Genomic DNA, 27038 nt, shown 5'->3' with positions numbered 1-27038 from the left:
AACAGACTGTTGGGGCAAGTGCTGTAAGAAGTGAATAACAACTTTCAAGGCCGGCACTGTGGCACACGAGGGGGTGGGTGGCAAGCACCATGTCCAGACATACACAAAGACAAAGACACACACGGACACAAAGACACAGACACAATAACAAACACACGAAGAAAAGCATACACACACCAACCCACCCACCCAAAGACAAAATTCCCCGGTGTAGTCTTAACAGACTGTTGGGGCAAGTGCTGTTAGCGACCACCTAGGAAGGCCGGCACGGCACACGAGTGGATGGGTGGCCAGCACCAATCCCTGCCGCCTTTGTCTCCCCAGTGGCGATGTTGACACACCGCAGCAGGTACTCATTTGAGGCTCAGTCGACCTAGGGGAGACCCAGGACCGAATTGGATAATCGTCACTAGTGTTGGTGAACCAGTCATGGGCCACCCCTAGGTCGACTCAGCCTCAAATGAGTTCCTGGTGCGGTGTGTAAACATCACCACTGGTGAGACAAAGGTAGCCACGCGTGATGTTAGCCATCCAACACTCGAGTGCCGTGCCGGCCTTCATATGTGCTCTCTACCAGCACTTGCCCCAACAGCCTGTTAAGGCTACACGGGGGATCTGTGTCTTTGTGGCACGAGTCTGTGCGTTGTGCCCGTTTCTCTGCGCTGCTCACACTCCGTGCTCTCAGGACGCACGACTCAGGTCCAGAATCTTCACGGAGTCACCATCATCACCATACACATACAGTCCAGGGTAGAGCGGTTGACAAAACGAGTGGTGAATGGAGTGCAGCAGCTCCATTGAGTCAGCACTGTAAAACGACAGCAGCCCCGCCTCCCAGTTCAGGTGACACCCGACTCTCCGGGGAGGATCCCTCACCGGCACTGAGGTCGCTACACCACTATGCCACACATAGCAGCTGTTGTTATTTTTACATAAAACCCAGGATGAGTCGTTTTGTCCCAGGCTGCACTCGTCACCATGCCCTTCCCGTGCGATCGTCCTGTACGCGACTCCAACGTCCCAGTCCCCCGCCGCACCCCCCCACGTCCACCTCCCAGTAGTGCTGACCCGACGAGAAGCTCTCGGAGCACAGGGCTTGTGTATAGACATCAAAGCGGTGTGGGTGATCGGGGCGATCCTGGGAGACAGCGGTCAGCGTCACCGTCCTGAGACTAGAGGAAATCTGGAGGTAGTTGTGGGCCGAGTTTGGGTCCAGAGTCGGTGAGCGTCCGTCTGCAGTAACGATAATCACAGTAGCCGTGTAACAGCAGCACAACTATAACAATAGCACTCGTGCACTAACACGCACGTACACTACAATAGAGCAATTCATAACGAGCATTGTTATACAACGTTGTAATGCGTAGCTATCGGTGTGATGACATGTAACGGGCACTTTGTCAATCCACTGCTGGATGAGGGCCTCCCTACACCGTAGGGGTCGTGGGGGATATTTTACCATACTTCGCCATGCCGGTCAACACGTGTTGGCGAAGACAGGTGGCACAGCTGGAGAGAGCACAGAACTACAGTACAGCGGTGCGTTTGTCTGCACTGCCGTCTGCTGCCCACTACGTAGCCCCACAGCCTATAGCACCTGCTACGCACGGTGGTGGCCGCCCGTGTGATCCCTACCCAGGCCCACCTCCTGCTGGGCTTTGCGAGATGGGAGGAGGTGGGGCGCTCTGTGCGGTAGCGCCCGTGGGTGGCAGTGAATCGCAGCAGCAGCGTGAATATCAACACCGCCGTAGCGTCTCTGTGTGTGTACAACAAATACAAAGATCTCGCATATAACCTTTCACAGACTGTAGGAGCAAGTGATTTTAGTGTGCACACGAGGGGGTGAGTTGCCAGCACCACGTCAGGCCGCCGTTGTCTCACCAGTGGTGATGTTTACACACCACACCAGGTACTCATTTGAGGGTGAGTCGACCTACGGGAGGTCCAGGACCAGTTCAGATAACCCATCACTGGTGTTGGCCTTGAGCAGGATTCACATTCGGGACGCCAGGTTCGAGGAGTAATATGAGGATATATCCGGCTCACTGACGTATCACAACTCGTCATGATGATTGGCTCTGCCGGTCCTGGTCTATAGCCAATGGGGGGAAGCCTAGGGGCGTGGCCCTGACGTAATGGAAAAGTGACAGCTGTAAGTAGAAAATTGGTTCTGCTGGCTTTGGCCACAGCCAATGGGGAGATGAGTCGGGGGCGTTGTCCCGGGAGCCTACGAGGGAGCCTGGAATTATCCATGGAGGCTAACCATGATTGGTGGAAACGCACCACGTGACCCGGGTATTAAATAGGGGTGGAGACGAACGACACGGGGTCAGAACGGGAACGAACGGAGGAAGGGACCACACGTGAACGGGACTCCGGGTTGCCACGTGGCGGCGCGTCTCTCTCTCTATCCCTCTCACGCTGCCTTTCAGCAGCGTGAAGGAAAGCTGTAATGCAAGTTGAATAAAAGACCGGATTCCAGAAGTCGCCTCAATGACCTTTATAAACATTGGTGTCAGAAGTATCTCTTGAGACCGTTTGGACGATTCCTCTAAAATGTCCAAGCACCTCAAGAAGAGAAACCCACCGGACCCTCCGTCGGAGGAAGAGGTTGAGGCAGATGAGGACGAGCTGCTGGGAGCTGCGGGTCCTCTGCCTCCGGCTGCTGCTCTCCCCGACGCTGCTCATTGCCGACAGGCTTGCGAAGCGACGTCTTTGACTGCGGACGAGGGGTGGCGTTGACTGGCGGAGCAGATTGAATCGCTCCGTGCGATTTTGCTGAATCTGGTGACTGCGGTCGCATCTTCAGCGGCCCTCGGTCGGCCGCTTGGAATTCAGCCAAGGGCCGATAGTCAGGATTTTCAGCGGAAAACGACGTCCGCCATTTGCTCCTGCCGCGGAGGGAGAGGCCTCCATCTTGGGCGGGGCTGCTGCAATGAAGCCGCCAGACGCCATCCTGGGAGGGGCTGCCGAAACGCGGCCGCCGGACGCCATCTTGAGCAGGGCTCCCGCCACACGGCCGCCGGACGCCATTTTGACAGAGCCGCAAAATACGCGGGGAGCAAGATTGGAGACGCTCGAGGTGTCGGACATTCACAGCGGACATCGCCTTCCTAAAATCAAAGAATTTGTCGCCAGGGGCGATTGGAGTGGGTTCACGTGGCGGTTCAAGTCAGCCTTTCGGTCGGTGCGATGGACGGAGGCGGAGGCACTGGAGGCTCTGCCCACGCTGCTGGATGATGTCTCCTTGGCGGTCTTCCGATCCATCCCGGCGAGCAAGAAGAAGACGCTGCGTGACGCTTTCACGGAAATGGCAGAGTTCTACGAACCGCCGATGGCGGCTACCAGAAAATTTATGTCACGTCGTTGAGGACCAGAGGAATCGCCCTTGGTTTACCAAGGGGCACTGTTAGCCCTTGCCATGGCCGCCTACCCCGACTCGTCAGCTGATCTTCTGGATCCTCTCATCCTTTCCAGAATGATTGAGCTGGCCCAGGTACTGAACATCTCGTTGCCGGTGTGCGGCCACGAACCGCTTGCGTCTCGATGGGCGGCGCGCTGCTTGGACGCCAAGTTCAACCTAAAACGCTGGGATCAGATGGCGGCATGGACGGGGAATCCTGAAATAGACGGTCCACCGTTGGGGTGGTCTCCACGTCAGGTCATCCACGGCTCCAATGACTCCAGCGATGATGAGGTGATGGCTGCTGTTCCTCGCTGGATCCCGAAACGCCGGCCGCGCGAGCAGCGTGATGGGGCCGGACGACCACGTGCAGGGACCGGGACGAGCAACTGCCGGGCGACGGCGGCCACGTACTTTAAGTGTGGCCGACGAGGCCATTTCGCCCGGGATTGCCGCTGCCGACCTCAGCCTTGTCAGCTCCCGTCGGGCCGGCTTCCATCTCCTGCACCGGACGCGGATCAACGGCACCCTCGGGCAAGTCGGCACACATCGAACACCCGGCAGGTCTTGTCACATCACCCATCCACTCGCACACATGTTTGCACTCCGGACGGTAAATGTGGTGAACCTGTGTCGATGCCGCACTCTGCGACACAATGGAAAAAATTGGCCCGTAGGGTGGTAGCAGCCGCGTCGGGGTCCTCGACGGTACGGGGTACCATCGATGGGATCGATGTTCGTATTTTGGTGGATACTGGCGCATCTGCCACCATCATTTCCAATGTTATTTTTCATCTCCTGTCCATTCCTACGTCACAGATCCGACCGGCTAATGATGCGTGCGTTGCTGCTAATGGGGGTAGCATGGGTATTTTGGGGCGAGTTGATGTGCGCATTGCTATAGGGAATATCACCGCGGAGGGACCAGTTTTGATCTCACGTTCACTGGCCGTCTCATGCCTATTAGGCACCGATTTCTTGCGCCGCATGCCAGTTAAAATACTCGTCGACCAAGGTTGCTTGGAAATGCCAGGGGGCCAGTAGGATGTCGTTCCTGCCGTCCCTGCTGGGCCGTTCGCCCCCAGGTAATGCTGTTAACGCGATTGTTGCTGCCACGGTGGAGGTTCCGTCGGGCTCGCAAATACTTGTTCTTCTGCGGACGGTGCGACGGGTGTGCTGTTGTCCCCGTCTTTCTTTCGGCCTGGTCAGGCCCCGTTTATACAAGTGTTAAATGGGGGCCTGGACCGGGTCGTCATCCCAGCTGGCTCGGTATTGGCTCACGCTATTACCGATTTCACCAGCTTTGAGGGTGAACCACCCACAAAAATGGCCGCTGGTGGGCCACGATACGATCGTTCAGACGATCGATGGATCGCAGATTTGTGCAGGGAAAATACATCTTTGTCAGCCATGCAGCGGAGCGCCTTGCATTCATTATTATCGGAGTACGCTGACGTTTTCAGTAAAAACGATTTGGATCTGGGTCATACCTCGCTCTTGTCGCACCATATCGACACCGGTGCGGCGGGACCGATTTGTATGCACCCGCATGGCATGAGCCCTGCTGAATAGGAACACGTGAGTGGCGTGGTGAACAACATGTTGGCGGCCGATATAATTTCACCATCCAACAGTCCTTGGGGCACGCCGGTGGTGCTGGTTAAGAAAAAGGATGGTGGGACGAGGTTTTGTGTGGATTTCCGCCGATTGAATAAGATATCCGTGGCAGACGCATACCCCTTGCCACGGATGGACGACTCGTTGGACGCTTTATCAGGGGCAAATTTTTTCTCCACCCTCGACCTGTCGTCTGGGTTTTGGCAGCTTCCCCTCGATGACGCGTCCAAACCAAAAACGGCGTTCCGCACGCCACAAGGCCTCTTTAAGTTTAACCGCTTACCTATGGGCTTGAATGTGGCACCGGCGACGTTCCAACACCTAATGGAACTGGTGCTAGCGGGGCTGCAGTGGGAAACGTGCCTCATATATTTGGACGATATCATTGTATTCAGCCGCACGTTCGAAGAACACCTCCAACGACTGGAGACTATTTTTCAGAGGATGCGCTCAGCTGACCTAAAATTTAAACCAAAGAAGTGCCACCTTTTGCAACGGTCCATCTGATACTTGGGTCACATCGTCAGCTCTGACGGTGTGTCCACGGACCCTCCGAAAACGGCGTATCCGAGAGTGGCCCACGCCCACTTCGGTGGGCGACGTATGGCAGTTTATTGGGTTCACATCCTACTATCGCCGTTTTGTTAAGAACTTCGCGACGCTGGCTAAGCCACTGCATGTTCTGACGGGGAAAAATCAGAGATTTAAATGGGGCCCGGAAGAGGAGCGCTCTTTTCAAACTCTTCAGGATCATTTGGCCACCGCGCCGACGCTCGACTACCCGGACTTTTCCCAGCTGTTCATCCTTGACACGGATGCTAGCGACATCGGCATAGGAGCTGTTTTGTCACAGTGGAAAGACGGGGTCGAGCGAGTGGTGGAATACGGCAGCAGGGTTCTGTCCCTTGCCGAGACGCGATATTGCGTGACACAACGAGAACTGCTAGCTATCGTACATTTTGTTCGCCAGTACCAGCCGTACTTGTATGGACGGAAATTCCTCGTATGCACCGACTACGCTGCCTTGCAATATTCTTTGAAATTGGAACAACCGTCTGGTCAATTGGCTCGGTGGTTGGAATCGTTACAAGAATTTTCCTTCAATATCACATACCGCAAGGGTACTCGCCATGGCAACGCGGACGCTCTCTCCAGGTTGCCCCCGACTCCTCCCTGCGCCTGTCTGACGGGTATGCACTGCTGTGTGGTGCTGCCTACCTCGCCCTGTCCGGTTATGGAGGCGTTTTCGAATGATGAAGCTCAGGATGTACCTGTTGGCGCCGACGATACGCTGCATTTGCCGCACTCGGTGTGGCTACGTGAGCAGGAGGCTGATGCCTCTCTTGCACCACTGCGGGAACTGATCGGGAAACCGAGATCTCATTTGGCTGGATAAAAATGGCAGATGTTTTGGGGCCAGGCAGGATTGCTGATGTGTACGGATGGATTATCTGACCATTCACGTCTGGTTGTGCCGACATCCCTGCCTCACGATCTAGTCCGCGCTCTGCACGCCGACAAGCTGATGCACCTCGGCATGCAGAACACATTGGCTGCGTTGCAACAGGATTTTTTTTGGCCTGGCATGACTGCAGACGTCACAAACTTTATCCGGTCATGCCATGATTGTGGAAGGCAGAAACCGCCTCGTCAAAATTATATCCCGCCACTACGTTCGATCGAGGTGTCCCGTATTAATGAGCTAGTTGCTCTGGACATCCTGGGCCCGTTCCCTCCATCGGCTAGGGGAAATAAATACCTCTTGGTCGGGGTCGAGTATTTTTCTCGCTGGCCTATGGCCTGGCCTTTGCCTGACCAAACGGCCTCATCCATCACCGACGCTTTCTTGAATGGATACGTCATGGATAAAGGAGCACCCGAAGGGCTGCTCACGGATCAAGGACATAAATTCTCCTCCAAATTGCTCAAGGATGTATGCTCTGCGTTGGGTACAAAGAAAATCCGCACTTCCCCTTACCATCCGCAAACGGATGGCATGGTGGAACGATTTAACCGCACCCTTTCGACCATGCTTTGTCACACGGTGAGTGAAAAACAAACCGATTGGGACTTGCACATACCGGGCGTCCTGGCGGCATACCGCATGGTTCCGCACGTGTCCACAGGATATTCGACATTTTTCCTCATGTATGGCCATGAGAATGTACCCCCGATTGATGTGCAACTGGGTGCAGGGGGGAAACAACCGTCCCCTTCCTTGCCTGATCACGTACGGGACTCGCTTAAACGTGTTATGGAGGCGCGAGAGGCCGCCAGATGTGCGACGGCCCGTACGCAGGCAAGGAACGAGAGGTATGCGCGTCGATTGCGAACTGATATGCCTTGGTCAGTGGGCGATATGGCATGGCTCCATTGCCCTCAGGTGCCAGTGGGTACGTCCCCTAAACTGCACAAGCCTTGGTGGGGGCCTGTGAGGCTGGTGGACATTCGGAATCCCTAGAGTGTTCGCATCCAGTACGGCCAACGTCGTTAGTTTGTCCATTCGTCGTGGCTCAGGCCCTACGTTGACCCGCGTGCTGGCCCTTCATCTCCACTTGTTAACCTGCCGGGGTCTGGCGTGCCGAATGTGCCACTTGCCTCGCCCGTTGATCCCCAGTGGGGCTGTGTTATACCCCCCGCAGATGAACAGGTTTTGAGGGACGACGAGACCCCGGACGTCCCTCCTCCAACGGGGCCTGTCCCAGATACAACGGAAACCGAAAATTCTTCTTCTCCATGGCAACCACCTCCTGCTGAACAGTCGGCAAGGCAACCACGCGTGAAGAAAGGAGAGGGTCCGGCGTCACGCACGCGGTCGAAATCTCTCCCGTTTCGCTAATATTGATTGCCTTGCGGTCTGTCACCCTGTTGTTACTCCGCTACAGGGGCGCCCTAATGTATATCTGTTGTTAAATGTTTTGAATTCCTCGGCCCGTTGACGCCTACTCCCCCCTTACCTTGTTAATGCGTCTTAGACGCCCTGAGATGTATTCTAATGGAGTTCGGCCTGTCACCCTTTTCCCACGGCTGACTTTTTACACCGGGGGGGGGGGGGGGGGTGATGTAATGTGAGGATATATCCGGCTCACTGACGTATCACAACTCGTCATGATGATTGGCTCTGCCGGTCCTGGTCTATAGCCAATGGGGGGAAGCCTAGGGGCGTGGCCCTGACGTAATGGAAAGATGACAGCTGTAAGTAGAGGATTGGTTCAGCTGGCTTTGGCCACAGCCAATGGGGAGATGAGTCGGGGGCGTGGTCCCGGGAGCCTACGAGGGAGTCTGGAATATTCCATGGAGGCTAACCATGATTGGTGGAAACGTACCACGTGACCCGGGTATTAAATAGGGGTGGAGACGAATGACACGGGTTCAGAACGGGAACGAACGGAGGAAGGAGCCATGCATGAGCGGGGCTCCGGGTTGCCACGTGGCGGCTCGTCTCTCTCTCTATCCCTCTCACGCTGCCTGTCAGCAGCGTGAAGGAAAGCTGTAATGCAAGTTGAATAAAAGACCTGATTCCAGAAGTCCCTCAACGACCTTTATTACAGTAGCAAAGCTCACTAAGCACTACACTACCGCTCTGCAACATACATGTACAAGCACAATTACGTGCACAATAACAGATGCAAACGTAGCAAGAGTCCATGGAACTCACACATGAATGCCAGAAGGTTGACCACAGCTCCCTGCAGGGCGCTGATCGAGGCGATGTCTTCTTCACTGGGAGATGAGGGTGGCGATCCCTTCTGAGCGTCTCTTCTGTGAGACCAGAACCAGCAGTGACTCACACAGCCCGTGTCTTACACAACATCATCACACAGCATCATCACATACAGCATCATAACACAGCATCATCACACAACATCATCACACGCAGCATCATCACTCACAGCAGCATCACACAGCCCTGTCTTACCAAGCATTATCTTATGAAACACAAGAATAAGGTTTGCCCTTTCTGGCAATAAACTAGGTGCTCTGATGTTCAAACACCAAATAGAAACCTTTTTGTAAGGAATCAAATCTGCATTAACCACACCTACTTGCGGTGAACATGCAAACAAACATGATCTGATCATTATATATGATGCAATGCCTTTGAAATTAATTGGCCTAGAACAGAGACAGACTTCTTTATGGCCTAGTCTCACCAGTGTTAGACCAGAGAACGCCAAAAGGCGAACAGTGAACATGTTTGTTTGCAGGTTCATCACAAGTACCTGTGGTGAATGTAGACTTGATTCCTTGTCAAAGGTATCTATTGCTGTTTTAACATCTTAACACCTGTTTAATTGCCAGAAAGGGTAACACCTCTTCTTATTTTTCATACTATGATACTGGCAAAAAGGTCCCATAATACACTAACATCTCACGCAGCATCATACCACACATTATCATCATTACGCACAACATCATCACCCAGCATCAACATACACCATCACTCACAGGATCATACCCCACATCATCATCACACACATCATCATCACAAAGCCCATGTCCCACACACGACGTCACCCCGTGTCGATTTAAAGCTTTCGTGACTGCAGGGATTCATCTTCTTGGTTCTTTCGGTAAAGTCACGTAGAAGGGAAATAAAATAATAATAAAACAGAATTAAATACAATTCTCACGATGTTTCGGCCACAACGCAAGCAGCCGTCCTCAGGTGAAGAACATTTCACAAGTAGTGACTAATCCCATATCTGCATTTACTATAAATATGCTAAATTCCTCTGCTGATATGCAAATTCCTTTGTCAAGGCGCCCTCCTCCTCTAACCCAGCTTAAATATGCGCTGCCAAGCCGGGTGGTGTTCATTCAGACGCTGTCTTTCCGACAGCCCTGTTCTTCACCTGAGGACAGCTGCTTGCGTTGTGGCCGAAACGTCGTGAGAATGGTATTTTATTATGTTTATTTTTAATATTTTATCATTTCCCTTCTACGTGACTTTACCGAAAGAACCAAGAAGGTCACCCCGTGTGTTCATCTGTGTGACTTCATGAGTTCATACCGGGTAGTATCCTTCAGGTGAACCTGCGGGAGTCAGACACAGGGCAGGGGGCGCGAGTCAGTTCACCTCCAGCCACGTTAACCACACGGTGATTGGTAGACGCGATAAGCTGGGCTGTGCTCAGCCATTCGCATATCCCAGTATTGTTGGTTGTAAACAAGACAAAGCCGCGGACTCGTCCGGACTCGATGGTTCTCATCAGCAAGGTGTGGCCTCTCAAACCGTTGCCACTCGGTACCTGATGTCAAGGGCAAGAGGAGTCAGTGGTACTCAATATCGCAGTGATTGTGAACCAACATTCAAAATAAGTACGCACTGTGAGGGTGAATTACACCCAGAGCGTTGCGTTAGCAGAGTCGATAGTTTAACAGGATGAACATTTGTTGAAGCAGGCAATCTCCGCATGGGACTCGTCAGAAGTCAGTGCTGAAAAAAATCCCCTTGGAATTACTGAAATTAAAAGCACTTCTATTTTCAGCATAACCTTTGGTTATATGAATAATTAAAATGTAGTGTCAAGTAGCCTAAGTCTATTGTATATTATAGGACTATACCGTTACAGTTTTAAATGACAACGTCTGCATACATTACCAACCAATTAACTCGAGGGTTAGTCGTTCATTTATTAATTGGAATTTCAGCAGTAATTTATATTTGTATCAGGATATACAAATCCACGTTGGTGAACTTCATTCTCAATTTAATTTCAGAACGCATGGGCTATACATTGCATTGACAATGCAAGATGCGTTATTCTGTGCATTGAGTTGCATCGCATGTGCTGCGTTTAAAAAAATGCAGCGAATATACACGAACTGGGGCACTCGACCTGGCTCTGTTAGCTCTCTACCTGCAGGAACGTGAGCAAGTCCCTCTCCTCTTGTAGAGCGCGCAGGCGCGTGGCTGCTGCCTGGAGGTCGCTGATCTCGCGCTCGTAATGAGAGATGTTTTCCTCGATCTGGGACAGCAGCTCGCGCCCCTTCATGTCCACGTGGTTCAGAGCTGCCCTCTCGTCCTCATCCAGCGTCGCCCTCATGTGGGTGAACTCGTCTGAGATGCGAGCCTTGGACTGGACCATGGAATCCTGCAAGGCGCGTGCGATAGATTCTATCAACTCATATACCATTCTGTAAAGACCAAAGTCACATTGTTTTCTGGATACTCAAACCTAGTTTTCCCTGCCTCAACATTGTCGTTGGACTCTCATTGAACAGGTCAATAACTTAAAGTATCTAGGTGTTATCTTGTTCTTCACATTGATCATATGACCAGTAATGATATAGTCCAAACTGCCATCCTCCCCATCTTTGACGCCTGTAAAATCATCGACCGCCTAGCCTCTTGTTCCATTATACCACCTGGCCGCCAACTTTGACCTTGATGCCTCTGTATCACCTCTAATTTGTCCCCCCTGGATACCTTCATCCTTAACGTCCTTTTGAACAAAACTGCCAAATATGCGTAAAACAGTACAGGGGACTAGCGGTCACAGGGGGTAATGACAAGGAAATTAGCAAAGGAAGAGACTTTGGGGCCACAAAGGGTAATGACAGGTTAATTGACATAGTGGGCACAGGGGGTAATGACAGGGGATTTAGCAGGGCAAGAGACTAGGGGCCACAGGAGGTAATGGCGGGTTAATGGACAGACAGGGAAACGATCTGGGGTCTACGAGAATGATCTAGTATAGGGGCTGTGGCCAAGTGATAGAAGGGAGCGGGTGTGGATCAGGGGCTGAGAACCATAGAGAAGGTTCTAGAGAAGGGTCGTGGCCAAGGGTCAAGGGATGGCCACGCTGGGCATAAAAGGGGTCGAGAGGAGAGGCTCGAGGCTGCTGTTGGAGTCAGGGTCTTCGCCTGTCACGTGAACGTGTCGTCAATACATATCATCACAAGAGCAATGTCTCCTGGAGCCGTTACATATGTAGGGACCTTAAAACTCCGCAAATTCCAAGTCACAACTTCAAAATTATTTCGCTAGTCATTAAAAAAAATCCATCATTAAAACTTCCATGCTGCTGCTACTACCTCACATTACTGGAATGTACTTGCCTCTCACCATAGGCTGGGCTTCCTCCCCACCCTCCAAACGATTAGAGAGCTGCATGATGAGTGAGATATGAACCAGTTCTGGATTTTACCTTCAGCAATTCGCACTGATCCACACCACTAAGTATGGCCAACTAGCCTCAATGATCAACACGATGTGGGGAAGCCTTCATCCAGAAGTGTATTGGTGAGGATCTGTAAATTATTTACAAAATATAGAAGCTGTGATGCCGCCGCTGCGAAGCCGCTCGGCGGGCGCCCCATCTACGACCTCGCCACCACCAAGCGACAAGGCCGACCCCGCTTCCCCCTCACCGCTCCCCACATAAACACACCCTCACACATTTCCCTCCATAGAGCTCCGAGGAGAGGCCCCCTGGCCAGCAGGTTTTCACCCGAAAGCCCTCGTAGGGATAATCTTTACGATTTCCTGCGGCCAGGGAATTGGACGACCTCCCCCGATGCTAATTCGCACCGCGGCGCTGTGACCTGGGTTGAGATTGCATGGTCACGGCGGAGAGCTGTCCAGCCACCACGGTTGAAACGCACCCCCCGCACACACGTATCGGCAAGGCAGGCAGGGGTCCGCAGCTACGAACAGAGGGAGAAGCCGGGAGGGGCGGCTGATTGGCATAACGGGTGTACTCGGGGACCGCCGCCGCGCGGCCGCCTACGGCGAGCCCTTTGTTACGGAAACCGCGGCTGATTAGCATAGCAAAGGCACCCGGGGGCCACCGCCGGCGCCGCGGCCAGCGTGCGCCCATTGTTAGGGAAACCGGGAAGGCGAATGAACGAGTACGGCGACCTGATTGGCCGAGAAGGCGCTCGGGTCGGCGTCCTTTGATGTAGGTTAAGGATAAGAGGGGGGCGCAGAGAGGTGAACCGGTCTCTTGCTCATAAAGTGAGCCCTCGGGACGGTCTACAGTTCGGCCACTCGAGCGTCCGTGCGACGCATCGAGTTGAGCAGGGAGGACGAGCTCGCCGGAGTGCCGTACGCGCCGAACTGTGAGTAAGAAAAAGAGGGAAACAGAGTATGGAGATTTAGCCTATCAACTTGGATAAATCGGGTACAGACCCTTGGGCGATAGTGTAGGCCTGCCTTGCTGATCCATACTGCCCCAACAGTGAATCACAGTCGGCCGATAATAAATCATTAATAACCCATCGCAGCCTCGTGTGGTTTGGACGAGAGGGTGAGAGCGCGTGGTGCGGTGTGCGTGTGTGCGCTCGTAACGGGGGCGGTCGGTGTTTCCACGAGGGCACGCTCCGTTCTGTCGCCGTGGAGACTCGTGCTGTGTGAGGGCTCACACCCACCGTAAACACCTGTTCCACGGTCCCTTTAAACGAGCGTTATCACCCGCTCGCGGCGGCCGCGCGTGTACGAGCAACGTCATTCGCCCTCCGACCCCTGACCCCCCGTTCAGAGCGTGTGATTGCTGCGCAGGGCTGTGTGAGGGAAGGCACGCAAAGGGTGTTTGAATGGACAAAGTAGCTAAGGGGCCAGCCGAGAGTTATGTCTCACAGAGAGGAATCGGGGGGCAGTAGCCCCCACAAAGCACACAAGTCACCTTCCTCATAGACCTGTCTCTCCACATCAACAATACACGTGTAGTAAGTTGCAAGAGGCTTGAACGACGGGGTCGGAGGCACACTTATTTATTAATACCAACTTGTGCACAGTAACGGGTACACACAGCACTTGAAGGGGTATCATCCCCTTCACTCGTCTAACAGGGAGACACAATGTCTAACCCCGCTAACCTACGCCCGAGTCCTCCACTACGGAGCTAGGGGAGGCTACCTATCCCAGCCCTGGTCAAGCTGGGATCCCGGCACCCTGAGTCTCCAGACCGGCTCTTATAAGAACGTCAGTCTGGGCTCTCGGGGCCACGCCACCGGCTTGCCCTGGTCGGCCCTGACAAGGACAGCGAACAAGGGGAGCTCCGGGGCCTATTCTAGCTGGTCTTCACTCTTCGCTGGTTAAAGCTAATACTCGACCTCGAGCCCTCCGGCTCACCACCTTTTATAGCACTCGGCCCCTGGGAGGGGCCAGTGGGGGATGCAGGTGCGGACGTCGGTGTGAGCATCTCCTCTGTGTACGGCCCTAACCACGCCCCTTGTGTTTGTTACCCATCCGTGCCCATACATCTACACAATTACACCTCTACATCACCCCCCCCCCTGTATAGCTCGCAGCCGTCCCCGGCTGCAACAAAATCACAATAAAGGTGCATCCCCCCCCAAAACCGTGTGTGCCTCGCGTAATTTTAACAAGAACAACAACAATAACAACAGGAAACAGAAAAAACAACCCGACGCACCCCCCCTGAATAAATACCCCATTCCGCAAAACCAACATATATACACGCACTCCGGACGCCCCCCCCCCCTTCTTCTGCAAGGGCCCCCCAACGGCCGACCTCACAAAAGTCTGCGCGTTTTGGCGCGCGTTCTCGCGGCGGGCCCGTCACAAGGGTCCGCCCCGGCTTGCCCAGTGGCGGGTGTCGACAGTCCGGGTGCGAGAGTGTCCGGCTTCGCTGCTGAGTGACCCCCGACCCCCCCGAGAGGGGTTGGCGGTCGTGGACCTGTCACTCCTGGAGCACCTTGAGATGGAACAGTCGTGTCAGGTTAGGCGAAAGCAGCGAAGCCGGGGAGTCGGCGGACCCCTCACACGTTTGGCCATGCGTGTGTGTGTGAGAACCCTGGGGCGGCGCAATGAACGGTTTCAACCTGGAGGGGTGCACGTACCACCGACGCTTCCCCCACTTGACGCGTACACATTGCGGCCGCAAGACCTGTATGACCTCCACGGGCCCCTGCCACGGCCGCACCAGCTTCGACGAGGTCGCCAGTGGCACCTGGGGACAGTGCAACCATGCCCTGTCCCCCGGTTTCCATTGGAACACATGTGCCCTCCCCAGCCTAAGCCTCTCATTCGCCTTTTGGCGGAGCTCAGAATTTTGCACGGCCGCTTCCCGCGCCTCTGTTAATTTCCCGATGTTAAATTTAACGTGGTCGGACAATTTAGACATTGCCTGAGGCGCCGAGAGCTTCAGCTGAGTCGTCACAGGCGGGTTAGCCTCGCGGCCATACATTAAAAAGAAAGGTGAAAATCCGGTGGCCGCATGGGGAGCCATCCTGTAGGCTTGCAACACACCCGCAATGCGAAGGTCCCAATCTGTCTGGGATTCCGATACCTGCTGGGACAGCATGGACGTGATAGTCCGATGCAGCCGTTCCACCATCCCGTCAGTTTGTGGGTGATATGGGGAGGTCCGAATTTTCTCCGTACCCAAGAGGTCGCACACCTCGCGGAGGAGTTTCCCCGAAAAATTTTTACCCTGGTCAGTCAGCAGCCGTTCCGGAGCACCCTTGTCAAGGACGTAGCCCTGGACAAAGGCCTCCGCGACGGCTGCTGCCGACTGGTTGGCCAGGGGCCAGGCCATGGGCCATCTCGTGAAGTATTCGACCCCTGTCAATAAGTACCTATTTCCCCTGGGTGTAGCGGGAAATGGCCCGAGAATATCCAGAGCAACGAGCTCGTTAATCCGGGAAACCTTTATGGACTGCAGCGGAGGGTTGGACCCCCTCGCTGGTGGCTTCCGCTGCGCGCATTGAGTGCATGACCCCAGGAGATCCCCCACGTCCTTTGCCATGCCCGGCCAGAAGAAATCGAGCTGGAGCATGGCAAGGGTCTTGTGAATCCCCAAGTGCAGGAGCCGCTCATGCGCAGCCCACACCACTTTACCCCTCAATGCTGCAGGCACCACCAGCCGTTGGCGGCGGGATTTCCCATCCCAGTGCATTAAAAGCCCCTGGAACAACCCCCATGAGTCAACGTTCGCCGCCCCCTGACCAACCCCCCCGATGCGACAGCGCAGAGCGAGGAGGGAGGTGTCCTCCATTTGGAGGCGTCCCCACTCCGAAACGGACAACCCCAGCAAGGAATCCCTCCCTTCTTGCTCGATAGGACCCGAAGTTGAAGGCGCATCGGCGGCGGCCACAAGGACCGAATCCGTGGTCACGTTCGGGGGCCTACAATGCCCCGAACCCGAGAGGCAAGCGCACTCCGAAGTGGGCGGCAACCGCGACAGATCGTCAGCGTTCGTGTGGCGGACGCCCTTACGATATGTAGTGACAAAGTCGTAGTCTTGGAGAATCTCCAACCATCGAGACAACTGTCCCGATGGTTGTTGAATCCGCAGGGCGTACTGCAGTGCCGCATGATCTGTACGGACGGTGAAACGTCGACCGTACAGATACGGGCGGTACTGCTGAATGAAATAAACGATCGCCAATAGTTCACGACGGGTAACGCAGTACCGTTGTTCCGCCGGAGACAACACCCGACTACCGTAAGCCACCACATGCTCTACGCCACCAATGAGCTGGGACAGCACGCCCCCAATGCCCGTGTTACTTGCGTCTGTATCGAGCAAGAAGGGTTGTGAGAAATCGGGATAATTCAATCGGCGGAGCCCCCACCAGGGCATCCCGGAGGGAGCGAAAAGCAGCCTCCTCCTCCGGCCCCCAACGAAACCTGACTCCCTTGGACGTCAAGGCATGCAAGGGTTTCGTGATTGTAGCGAAGTCAGCCACAAACTGTCGGTAGTACAACGCGAACCCAATGAAACTCCTGACCTCCCCCACCGAGGTGGGAGTCGGCCAGGAGCTGACGCATTCCGTTTTGGCGGGATCGGTGGATATCCCCGAGCGACCAACAATATGACCCAAATACCGCACCGATTCGCGGAGCAAATGGCACTTCTGCGGTTTAAATTTCAAATTGGCATCCCGCATTTTGAGAAAAACAGCACGCAACCTCTGGAGGTGTTCATCGAATGTTTTGCTAAAGACGATGACATCATCCAAGTAAATTAAACACGAATCCCATTGCAAGCCCGCCAAGACCAGTTCCATTAACCGCTGAAAAGTTGCCGGCACAGAATGTAAGCCCATCGGCAAGCGGTTAAATTGGAAAAGGCCGTGCGGTGTACGGAAAGCAGTCTTAGGATTAGATTCGTCATCCAGAGGAAGCTGCCAGAATCCAGAAAGTAAATCCAGGGTGGAAAAGAATCGCGCCCCCGCCAAGGCATCAAGCGACTCATCCATTCGAGGAAGCGGGTACGCGTCGGCTACTGAAATTTTGTTCAACCGCCGAAAGTCGACACAAAACCGCAGTGAGCCGTCGTGTTTTTTCACCAAAACGATCGGTGCGCCCCACGGGCTGTTGGAAGGGGATATGATATCGGCGGCTAGCATGTCGTCAACGGCCGAATTGACATGATCCTTTTCGGCGGGACTCAACCGAAAGGGATTTTGGCGGATTGGCGCGCTGTCACCCGTGTCAATGTGGTGTCGCAGCAATTTAGTACAACCAATATCAAATTTGTGTCGACTAACAACGTCGGCAAACTCTTTCAGGAGAACTCGCAGCCTCTCACGCTGTGAGTCGGACAGGTCCACTGATCCCGCGCAAAGCGCATCCAGCCATCCGTCATCACAGTCCGAATGTGGTCGCGACGGAGGATCGGTGCTCACCTGACCCACGAGAGGTTCCTCATAGGGTGCCGGCGTTGTGTGTGCAAGCACGGTCCCTTGAGGAACCACGGCCGTTCGCGATCCCACATTAAGGACTGCAATGAAGGGGTCCCCATCCCCTTTCACCATGATCTGAGCCGCTATCAAATCGGGTCCATTGACCCCGGCTCGAGATGGTCCCAACAAGACCCCCCGATCCGCAACCTCCTCAGCAAACGGCCGACGTAACCTAAGAGGGACGAGCATCTGAGCTCCCGGGGGTACGCGTACAGTTCTCGCCACGAGCGCCTGCACGGTCGCAAATGCCCGACGCTCCGTGGCGGGGGAAGACAAAAATGTTACACGTCGGCCCGACGGGATATCGATGCACCCCTGGTCGATCAATATACGGATAGGCATTTTGGCCAAGAAATCCGTCCCCAACAGGCACGGAACCGCCAGCGAGGAGGAAACCAATACAGGCCCGGATAATTTAATGTCCCCAATGCAAATTTTGGCGCGGATCTGCCCAATGATGCCCAGCGAGCCCCCGTTAGCAGCATAGCATGGCACGTCAATGGGGAGCAAAGGACGACTTTGAACGGGAAGGATGTTATAAATCAAATCAGATATAATGGTCGCCGATGCTCCCGTGTCAATTAAAATCCGCACCTCAACCCAATCTATGTGACCGACCACGACCAACGACCCCGCCGACGCTGCAACGACACGATGGGCGAGCTCCGACCACTGGCCCGGTTGGAGCGCTCGCCGCATTTCAGAACAATCTGACGCAACGCCCGGCGAATTTCGAGCCGTGCATGTTTCAGCGAGTGAGTGTGTGACAGATGTGTGCACGGGCCAAACGTGTGAGGTGCCACGACTCGCCGTATTTCTCTGCTGGAGCTTGGGTGGAGGCGGCGCGGCGTCCTGACGAGGTGTCGCCCCACGCTGACGAGGAGCCCGGCATCCTAAAGCCACGTGGCCTTGAAGGCCACAGTTGTAGCAGCGTGTGAGCGCCCCGGATGGCCTGGGCTGCTCCTGGCGGCTCGGTCCATTCCGAGCCTGTGGTCCCGCAGATCTCCATTCCCCCCGCCGCTCCACCCCGCAGACCTCCTCCGATGGGAGGGCGGGAGCCACCATGGCATGGCCGGCCACCCCCTTGGCAGCCTTGCGACGCAGGGACCGCAAGCTCCCGTGGATGTGGCGCGCGACCAGCAAGGAAGACATCTCTGTGTCGTCTTGAGCCAAGACGGCGACGTCCAGCTCGTCCGCGAGTAGCAACAGTTTTTCTGCCACCATAGCGTCCACTCCCTCCTCGTCCATCCGCGGAAAAGCTGCCTTCGCCAGGGCCAGGAGAGCCGTCCGGAAAGCCAGAGTCGATTCGTTGGCGCCCCGATGACGATCGTGGAACAGCTGCCTGCAGTCCGAAGGCGGGCCGTAGAAAGCGGACAGCAGCTGCAGCGCCAAGTGCAGCGTGGCGCGCTTTTCCTTAGGCGCCGAGGTGAGGGTAGCCAGGGCGTCGTTGTCCAGCATCGCCGGCAGCGCGCGTAGTGCTTCGGCGTCCGTCCAGTTCGCCATCTCCTGATGAGCGATGAACCATCTCTTGAAGCCGCCCCAGTCCCCGTCCGCGCCCACGAATTCTTTAAGAGGCGGCAGTCGCTGCTGTAACGCGACGTCCGTGGCTGCGGATCGCGCTCCGTCGTTCCCGGCGCTCTGTACAGTGCGGGCGGGCTGCGCGTATGGCATCGCCGGTCGCTCCGTTGTCGACGCGCTGGCCGGTGTTGATGATGTCACAGCTCCTGCTTGGCCCTCGGCGGTCACCTGACGCGGGACGGCCCCGCCCTCTGCACCCACTGTAGCGATGGCGAGAAATTTGACTGCCAGCCGCGTCGGGGTGGCGGGAAACGGCGCCGCGCGTCGGCTGCCGTCGTCGTCCCGCGCAGCCCCTCCAGCCCCCAGCCACGTGATCTCCTCCAACGTGGCGGCCGCAGCGTAGAGCAGCTCCGCCAGGCGGGAGTGAGCCAGCCGAAGTCCCTCGGCCGACGCATCCCACCCTTCCTGTCGTAGCGGCGCGGGTGTACTCGGCCCCGGCTGCTGGGATCCGACCTCGGCCATCTCTGGTGCCGAGTCGGCTGAGGTGTCCTCCATCTCCGACTCCCAGGTACGTGTCGTCCTTCGTGTGTCCATTGTTGCACGTTTACTTCTGACCCCAGATGTAGTAATTTGCAAGAGGCTTGGACGACGGGGTCGGAGGCACACTTATTTATTAATAACAACTTGTGCACAGTAACGGGTACACACAGCACTTGAAGGGGTATCGTCCCCTTCACTCGTCTAACAGGGAGACACAACGTCTAACCCCGCTAACCTACGCCCGAGTCCTCCACTACGGAGCTAGGGGAGGCTACCTATCCCAGCCCTGGTCAAGCTGGGATCCCGGCACCCTGAGTCTCCAGACTGGCTCTTATAAGAACGTCAGTCTGGGCTCTCGGGGCCACGCCACCGGCTTGCCCTGGTCGGCCCTGACAAGGACAGCGAGCCAGGGGAGCTCCAGGGCCTATTCTAGCTGGTCTTCACTCTTCGCTGGTTAAAGCTAATACTCGACCTCGAGCCCTCCGGCTCACCACCTTTTATAGCACTCGGCCCCCAGGAGGGGCCCGTGGGGGATGCAGGTGCGGACGTCAGTGTGAGCACCTCCTCTGTGTACGGCCCTAACCATGCCCCTTGTGTTTGTTACCCATCCGTGCCCATACATCTACACAATTGCACCTCTACACACGTATTTTGTACACAATCTATTGGCCCGACGGCCTTTTGGGATTGTATAATTCTAGCATAACTGTATTCATTCAGTGCAAACAAACTATGGACCGATTTTGGCATGCAGTGTCTCATCAGCAGTCTGGCTCGCTTGAATCAATGCAGGTGAAATGCTAGATGTTATAGACAAGAACCCTTTATGATATGAATCTTAGTCAGACGAATAATTATTTGATGCATAAACAATTCCAGCGTTTCCTCTACAGAATCAATGCTGCTAAATGATGCACTCCCATAAGACTGTGGAGCCGATGGAATGTTTATTAATTTATGTATTAGGTGAAGAGACAGATGTGTAACGATATTATGTCTGTTTATTGTATTTTATAGTTATATTCTCAACCACGAGTCTAATGATTATGTTTTGTCTTGTGTATTATATCATTTGGCATCTAACTAGGACCCATATCATTACAAAAGGGTCCTTGCTTATAAACATAGGGCAGTACATCAGCCTTACCTCAAGCAAGCCTGACTGATACCGATACACTGGGTGTGGAAATTAGTCGAGCGTTTGCTTTTTACCGAATCAATACTTTTGAAACGATGTACTCCCACGTCGTGGGGCAGATGATATGTGTACATTTATTCTCATGATTTTCATAGAGGCAGATAAATGATGGAGAGGTTTTATCTACATATATGTTTTTGTTACTAATATTCTCCACGATTTTTTGTAAATTATGAATATCACCAGCTGATCTGATGCCCTGCATTACAATGGATACTTCTGCATGCAAAAACACAAACAGACTCATAGCAATATCGTTTATAATATATAAAAAGTAGACACAATTACATAATAATCCCTACCATTAAAATGTAGGTATTAAGATGTATTACTTTTAACATCACTATTCGTGCAAATTCAACTTAAAATGTTTGAAATAGTCATAGACTCTATGTTATGTCTGCTTGAAAGTTGGGTGCGTGTCATGAGAGCAACAATTTTCCAGCATTCCCTACACGCTCTTGATGCCCCATCTCTAGCAATTAACAGTCGATTTCCTGCCATTTCATTTTCACTCGTGTAATTTCTAGTTTTTAATTCAATTCAGCCGTTGCTCCATACTGCATTATTTTATCTCACGCATTGCAAGCCATTGGAGTTAATCTGCGAAGTGCTGTGCAGTCTCACGAGATATTAACTTTTTTACAAAAACATTGCATTTTTTTCTAATTTATATTTAAAGCACCCATAGCCATGATAATGCAATAGCCTGCACAGTTATTACACACTGACTCAAGCCTAACAAAGTTTACTTGAATCTACGGAGTTGTCCTCACAAGGAGAGAGTCATAGACTAGACGCAGGGTGGAGGTCACAGGGTTACAAAGCCCACGTGTGGTACCTGCACGGCCTTGCGAGTGACCTTCATCCGTCCCACGGACACCTCCGCCTTCTTCCTCTTCTCTTCCACCGCTCGCGTCTCCTCTCCGACTCCACTCTGTAAGAGACGAAGTCACCCGAGGAGACTCCACTCCCTAAGCGGCTCCTTCTCAGCCCCATTCCACACGGAGCCCTCCACAGTGATGGCTCTATAATTGCCCACCAAAAAAAGAGGCTAAGGGAGTTAGCCTGAAAAAAAAACGAAGGTGAAGAGAGAATAATCCCATCCATGATGGTTTTGATTTAATGAGATGTTGTTGTTGCACTTCATCAGCTCAGGTCACGATATCGTTCGCTCCTGAGCAACTCTCATTCAACCCACCTTTCGTGTTTCGTGCTCATCCTCCAGCGTGTTGACATCATGTCCTCTATGTTCTCCAGTGATGGTGCAGGCCATGCACACGAGGCTCACGTCCTGCTTGCAGTAGAACATGAGCTCCTGTTTATGCTTCATGCATCTTCTTTGCTCCAGGTTCGCAATCGGAGCCACGAGGACGTGGTCCTTCAACTTCGCCCTCTCCAGGTGAGGCGCGATGTGCTCCGTGCAGAAGGACATCTCACACTTGAGGCAGGTCTTCACTGCAGGCGTCTTGCCTTCTGGGCAGTGGTCACAGAAAACAACACCAGCAGCTGCAGCAGCCATGGTTTCAGTCACTCGCAGCTGCTCTATGAGGTTAGCGATCGTCACGTTCCTGGTCAGCTGGGGTCGTCGAGGGAAGGTCTTGCGGCACTGCGGGCAGCAGTAGGAGTCTGTCTCCTTCCAGGCGTCCTCCAGGCACTGGAGGCAGAACGAGTGGCCGCAGCTCAGCGTGGAGGGGCAGTCAAACGTGTCCAGGCAGATGGAGCAGCTCAACTCATGGTCCACGTTCTCAGAGGGAGCTGCGCTCGCCATAACCCAAGGCTGCACTCAAAGTACTCGCTTCCTGTGGCTCGGGAAATATATATTTAAATAAAACACTTTCTGTTTATAATCTCGTGAGATGTTGATAATCATTGACAGGGGTGTTCAGGAGACTCGGGCTGAGGAGCTCACACAGCAGCGATGAACGAAAATAATGAATGACTTCACCTGCAGTTAAGTTATACATACCTCGAGACGCGCCTTTAGAATGTTCCACCTGTATCTGTCCAAAAACAAACCCCACGGTAACCATGGAAACAGTAATGGTTTATCCCACGGACTGGTTGTACCGGCTCGGGTGAGGCTGTGTGTTTGGACAGCAAACCACACCTTTGTAAAAAGTACCGACTTTCAAGGTGAAAGATAATCTTTCTTGTGTCATTGTACGTGTCTTTCAAAATGTGTGTATAAGTATCAGAATTTTGAATTGTCTCTGTCAACTAACATCCGTTAATATTTTTGTCTCGTGGTCTCTCCACTTCACGTGTGAATCGCTAAATATTTAAGTCCTGGTGGTTGCTGGTCGGCTGGATTTGATGGACAGGTGGTCAGGTGGGCGGATGATTGGCCGGGTGGGTGGGTGATTGACTTAGTGGGTGGGTGGGTGTTTGGCTGGGTGGGTGGGTGTTTGGCTGGGTGGGTGGGTTTTTGGCTGGGTGGGTGGGCGTTTGACTTAGTGGGTGGGTGGGTGGGTGATTGGCTGGGTGGGTGGGTAATTGGCTGGATGGATGATTGGCTGGGTGGGTGGGTGTTTGGCTGGGTGGGTGGGTGATTGGCTGGGTGGGTGGGTGATTGACTTAGTGGGTGGGTAATTGGCTGGGTGGGTGATTGAGTGGGTGGCTGATTGGCTGGATGGGCAGATGATGGGCCGGTTGGTGGGTGGGTGAGGGAGCTGGTCTGAGTGCAGGAGGGCGGTTAAGTGGCCGGATACGGGTAGGTGGGCAGGTGGTCGGGCTGGAGGGTGATCAGGAGTGAGATCAGGTGGGTAGGTCGGCTCTGAAGATGGGTCAGTAGGTCGTGGTGAGTGATTGGCAGGTGTCCGATAGGGCAGTTAGTGGGGGTGTGGGTGGTGGTCATCATAATCATGATCGTCATCATCATCCACCAGTAACAATCAATTAATCACCACCATCACCATGGCTCACGGTGGCAATGAACAAGGAAACAATGTGACTTAGATTGCAGCTTTAAATACCATGAGATACGTCATGGAATGTATCCCCAAGGCTACAGCACTTACCCGTGTAGGCGTAGCTGTAGAATTACAAACTGTTCTGGGTTAAGTCTCAAATGAAATAATATCTGTACAAAGAAATCAATAACCGTCTAAAAAAGAAGCCAATTTTTACACAAGTCAGTCAGTTTCAGCTCTAAAAAGTGCCTGGGCTGGAATCCCGCTTGTTCTTCAAGGATCACCGACTCGATGAGGGGGATGATTCTCTGGAGGATGATGATGCGTTCCAGGAGTTTATAGGTCGTGCACAGGAGTGCTGTCAGCCTATAGCCTCCAAGGTCGTCGGTTGGCTTGCCCGCCGTGGGTATGACAATGACCATTGCTTCCCGCCATGCTTTTGGGATGCATCCGGTTTTCATGGTTTTGATGTACAGTTTTGCCATCCATTGGAGTCCCCTAGGACCTAAGTGGTGGGAGCAATTCTGGGGGGATCCCATCTCTACTGGCTTGGATCAGCAGCACCCAGGCATCGTAGTAGGGCCCAGGCACGGTGGCTGGAGTGATGTGAAGTCCATGGCCTTCAACGCACTCAATCCGCCGTTGGTGTCTGGCTGAGTCTACAGATATTCGCAGGGCCTTTCCAACCTATGGGCTGCCCGACCATTTGTACTTCCGGAGCAGGTCATGGGTCTCGTCTGTCCAGCAGGGAGTGGTTTCTTTCCCGAAGCCTCAGGGGATGCTATTCATGGCGGATGCAATGAGGACAACAAAACGGTGATAGCATTTTAGCGTGGCAGAAATTCGTCTCACCACTCGCTCTAATGCCTCCTTTTCGTGGCTCCCAGTCAGCTTTGACCAGATTTCACTTGGTACTCGTTTTGACACAATCACGGGTGTTTCAATGGCGATGTGGGTGATGATGGGTCTGGGTCTATGTTGACGTTCGGAAAAGCTTGAGTTGTACCCACACTTTGATCTTTGGAAATGATGGTGAGGCCCGGGTTGTAGTCGTGTTGCCAGCGAGCCGAGTGGAAAGTTGGTCGCTGCTTGGGATCGAAAACCAGGTGCGGATCTTTGGTGGACTTCCGGTCGGTAAGGCCTTCACCGTCGGCCTGCTTTACTGCATAGCCCCACATAATATCGTGGCTATTAAATACACCAAGATAGAGGGCTGGGATTGGTGCACTTGGGAAAGCTGACTTTGGCCATTTTGAATTCCGGGCTTTGTACACGTTGGTAATGTGCAGTTCCCCTATCTTGATGCTGGTGGTGTAGGTGGCTTCTTTTTCAGTTGGTGGGAAGGCGTCGAACTCTGTGATGGTGTTCTTCACATATATGGCCAAACCATATTTCGGGTGATAATGGTTCTTGATGAAGTTGTTTTCATGGACGTGGTAGTGACTGGCATATAGGGCATCCAAGACGTGGGTTTCTTGGAGTGCTAGGACATCGGTGTTACATGTGTTCATTATGTTCACCAGGTACTCGCACTTAACCCGGGAGAGTCCCTCAATGTTCAGTTGGGGGATCCTTGTCCGAGGGCCTATCTGGCACATTGTTCGACCCTAACGAAGGCTGTTAGCATGGCTTGCGTTGTTGCTCTGGAAACCGGGAGACCGACGATCGATGTTCAGTCACGTTGATGGCAGCATTCCTTGTGATTTCTCACTCAACAACGGTGGGCCTCGTAAAGGCTGCTGCCATCTTCCACTCCTGTAGTAAGACGATTGTTTACGTGAAATCACCAATGACTGCACAAAAAAGCCCCCCACTTTAAATTACATTTACCACTTTGTCAAAATTAATTCAACGAACATCACTCTCATTAGTGCGAGTGGCAACAAATGCTGCTCTCTACGGCCTGTGTGTGTGTGTGTGTGCATCAGCGGTGACTTGAAGGAATCTCAAGAATTCTAGATTTGAAGCTTTCGTGACTGCAAGGATTCATATTCTTAGGTTTTTTCGGTAATGTCACGTAGGTAAAAAAAGTTAATTAATAAAAGTAAAATAAAACAAAATAAAAAATTCACGTTTCAGAAGCAACACAAGCCTCCGTCTTCAGGTGGAACCATTACAGCCACGACAGCTGTATCAAGTAAATGAGAGATCACAAGAAATACCACCCCGTATATATAATGGTTGAGGGAGGAAGGGCCAGGAACGGCACACTTTTGATTAATATGGTAAGGTGCAGCGGATGTGAGTGTGAAAGCCATGGGTATTACCTTGTTATCTCGGCATCTCTTGAGGAAGGCCAGCGTCTCGAGAAGCTGTGACTTCTTGTGTCGTTGTCTGTTAAAAACTCTAACAGAGGTAATACCCATCTAATTCAAGGTCAACATTCATTCGCGTTTTTGCCATTGTCCTTATTTTTTTCAGTATCTGTGTTTTAAGCATTGGCATTTTTACATCTTCATCAACCATTTTTTTGTAGTTCTTTGCTGAATGCTCTTTCATTTTCATGGATTAAATATCTGTATTACTGGGCAGTTATTACTGTGGGATTGACATGCGGTGGTTGGGTGTGTGGTTGGTGTGTGGTGGGTGTGTGGTGGATGTGTGATTGGTGTGTGGTGGGTGTGTGGTTGGTATATGGGTGGCTGTTGGATGTAAGGGTGATACCCAACAGCCAACCACATAGTAGGTAGTCGAGGATAGTGGTGGGTGTGATGGTGCATGAGTGGTGGTGGTGGATGGTGGTGTTAGTTATTGTCGACATCATCATCCTCGTAGTCCATCAGCAACCATCATCACTATCATCACTGAGTTGCTGGCTGAGGTGTCATCTGTTGAGGAAGTACTGAAGGCGATCCAGAGTTTGAGACCAGGAAAGGCACCGGGCAAAGATGATTTTCCAAGAAAAATGGTGAGGGAGGGTGGCGTTTGTGCACAGACTGCACTACATGACATCGGAACAACAGTCTGGACCACTGGACGGGTTCCGCAGGATTGGAAGGATGCCCTGGTGGGACACCTCTTTAAGAAGGGGGACCGCACAGACTGTAAAAAACTACAGGGGCATATCCCTTTTCAGTGTTCCGAAAGGTCCTGGCAAGGATTATTCAACATCGCCTTGCCAGGCACGCTGAGGAGAGGCTTGGGGAGCTCGAATGCGGTTTCAGGAAAGGGCGGTCCTGCACATATCCAT

The 27038-nt window shown here is 53.2% G+C and overlaps 1 protein-coding gene across 1 annotated transcript; it reads right to left on the bottom strand.

The window, feature by feature from the left end:
* Nucleotides 1–614: 614 nt before the first annotated feature.
* Nucleotides 615–23158, bottom strand: LOC133359557 (E3 ubiquitin-protein ligase TRIM7-like). Its single transcript, XM_061578001.1, is given in 7 exon segments — nt 615–1041; nt 1043–1233; nt 8679–8782; nt 10035–10057; nt 10885–11118; nt 21778–21873; nt 22138–23158. Coding segments are annotated over 7 exon segments (1578 nt in total). The 5' UTR covers nt 22708–23158; the 3' UTR covers nt 615–681.
* Nucleotides 23159–27038: the final 3880 nt, after the last annotated feature.

The sequence above is a fragment of the Lethenteron reissneri genome, chromosome 65 (genome assembly GCF_015708825.2).
Source record: "Lethenteron reissneri isolate LAM-NWPU_2019-01 chromosome 65, ASM1570882v1, whole genome shotgun sequence".
NCBI classification, from domain to species: Eukaryota; Metazoa; Chordata; class Hyperoartia; order Petromyzontiformes; family Petromyzontidae; genus Lethenteron; species Lethenteron reissneri.
Note: the sequence above shows the minus strand (reverse complement) of the source record. Positions and strands in the feature narration are given on the sequence as shown.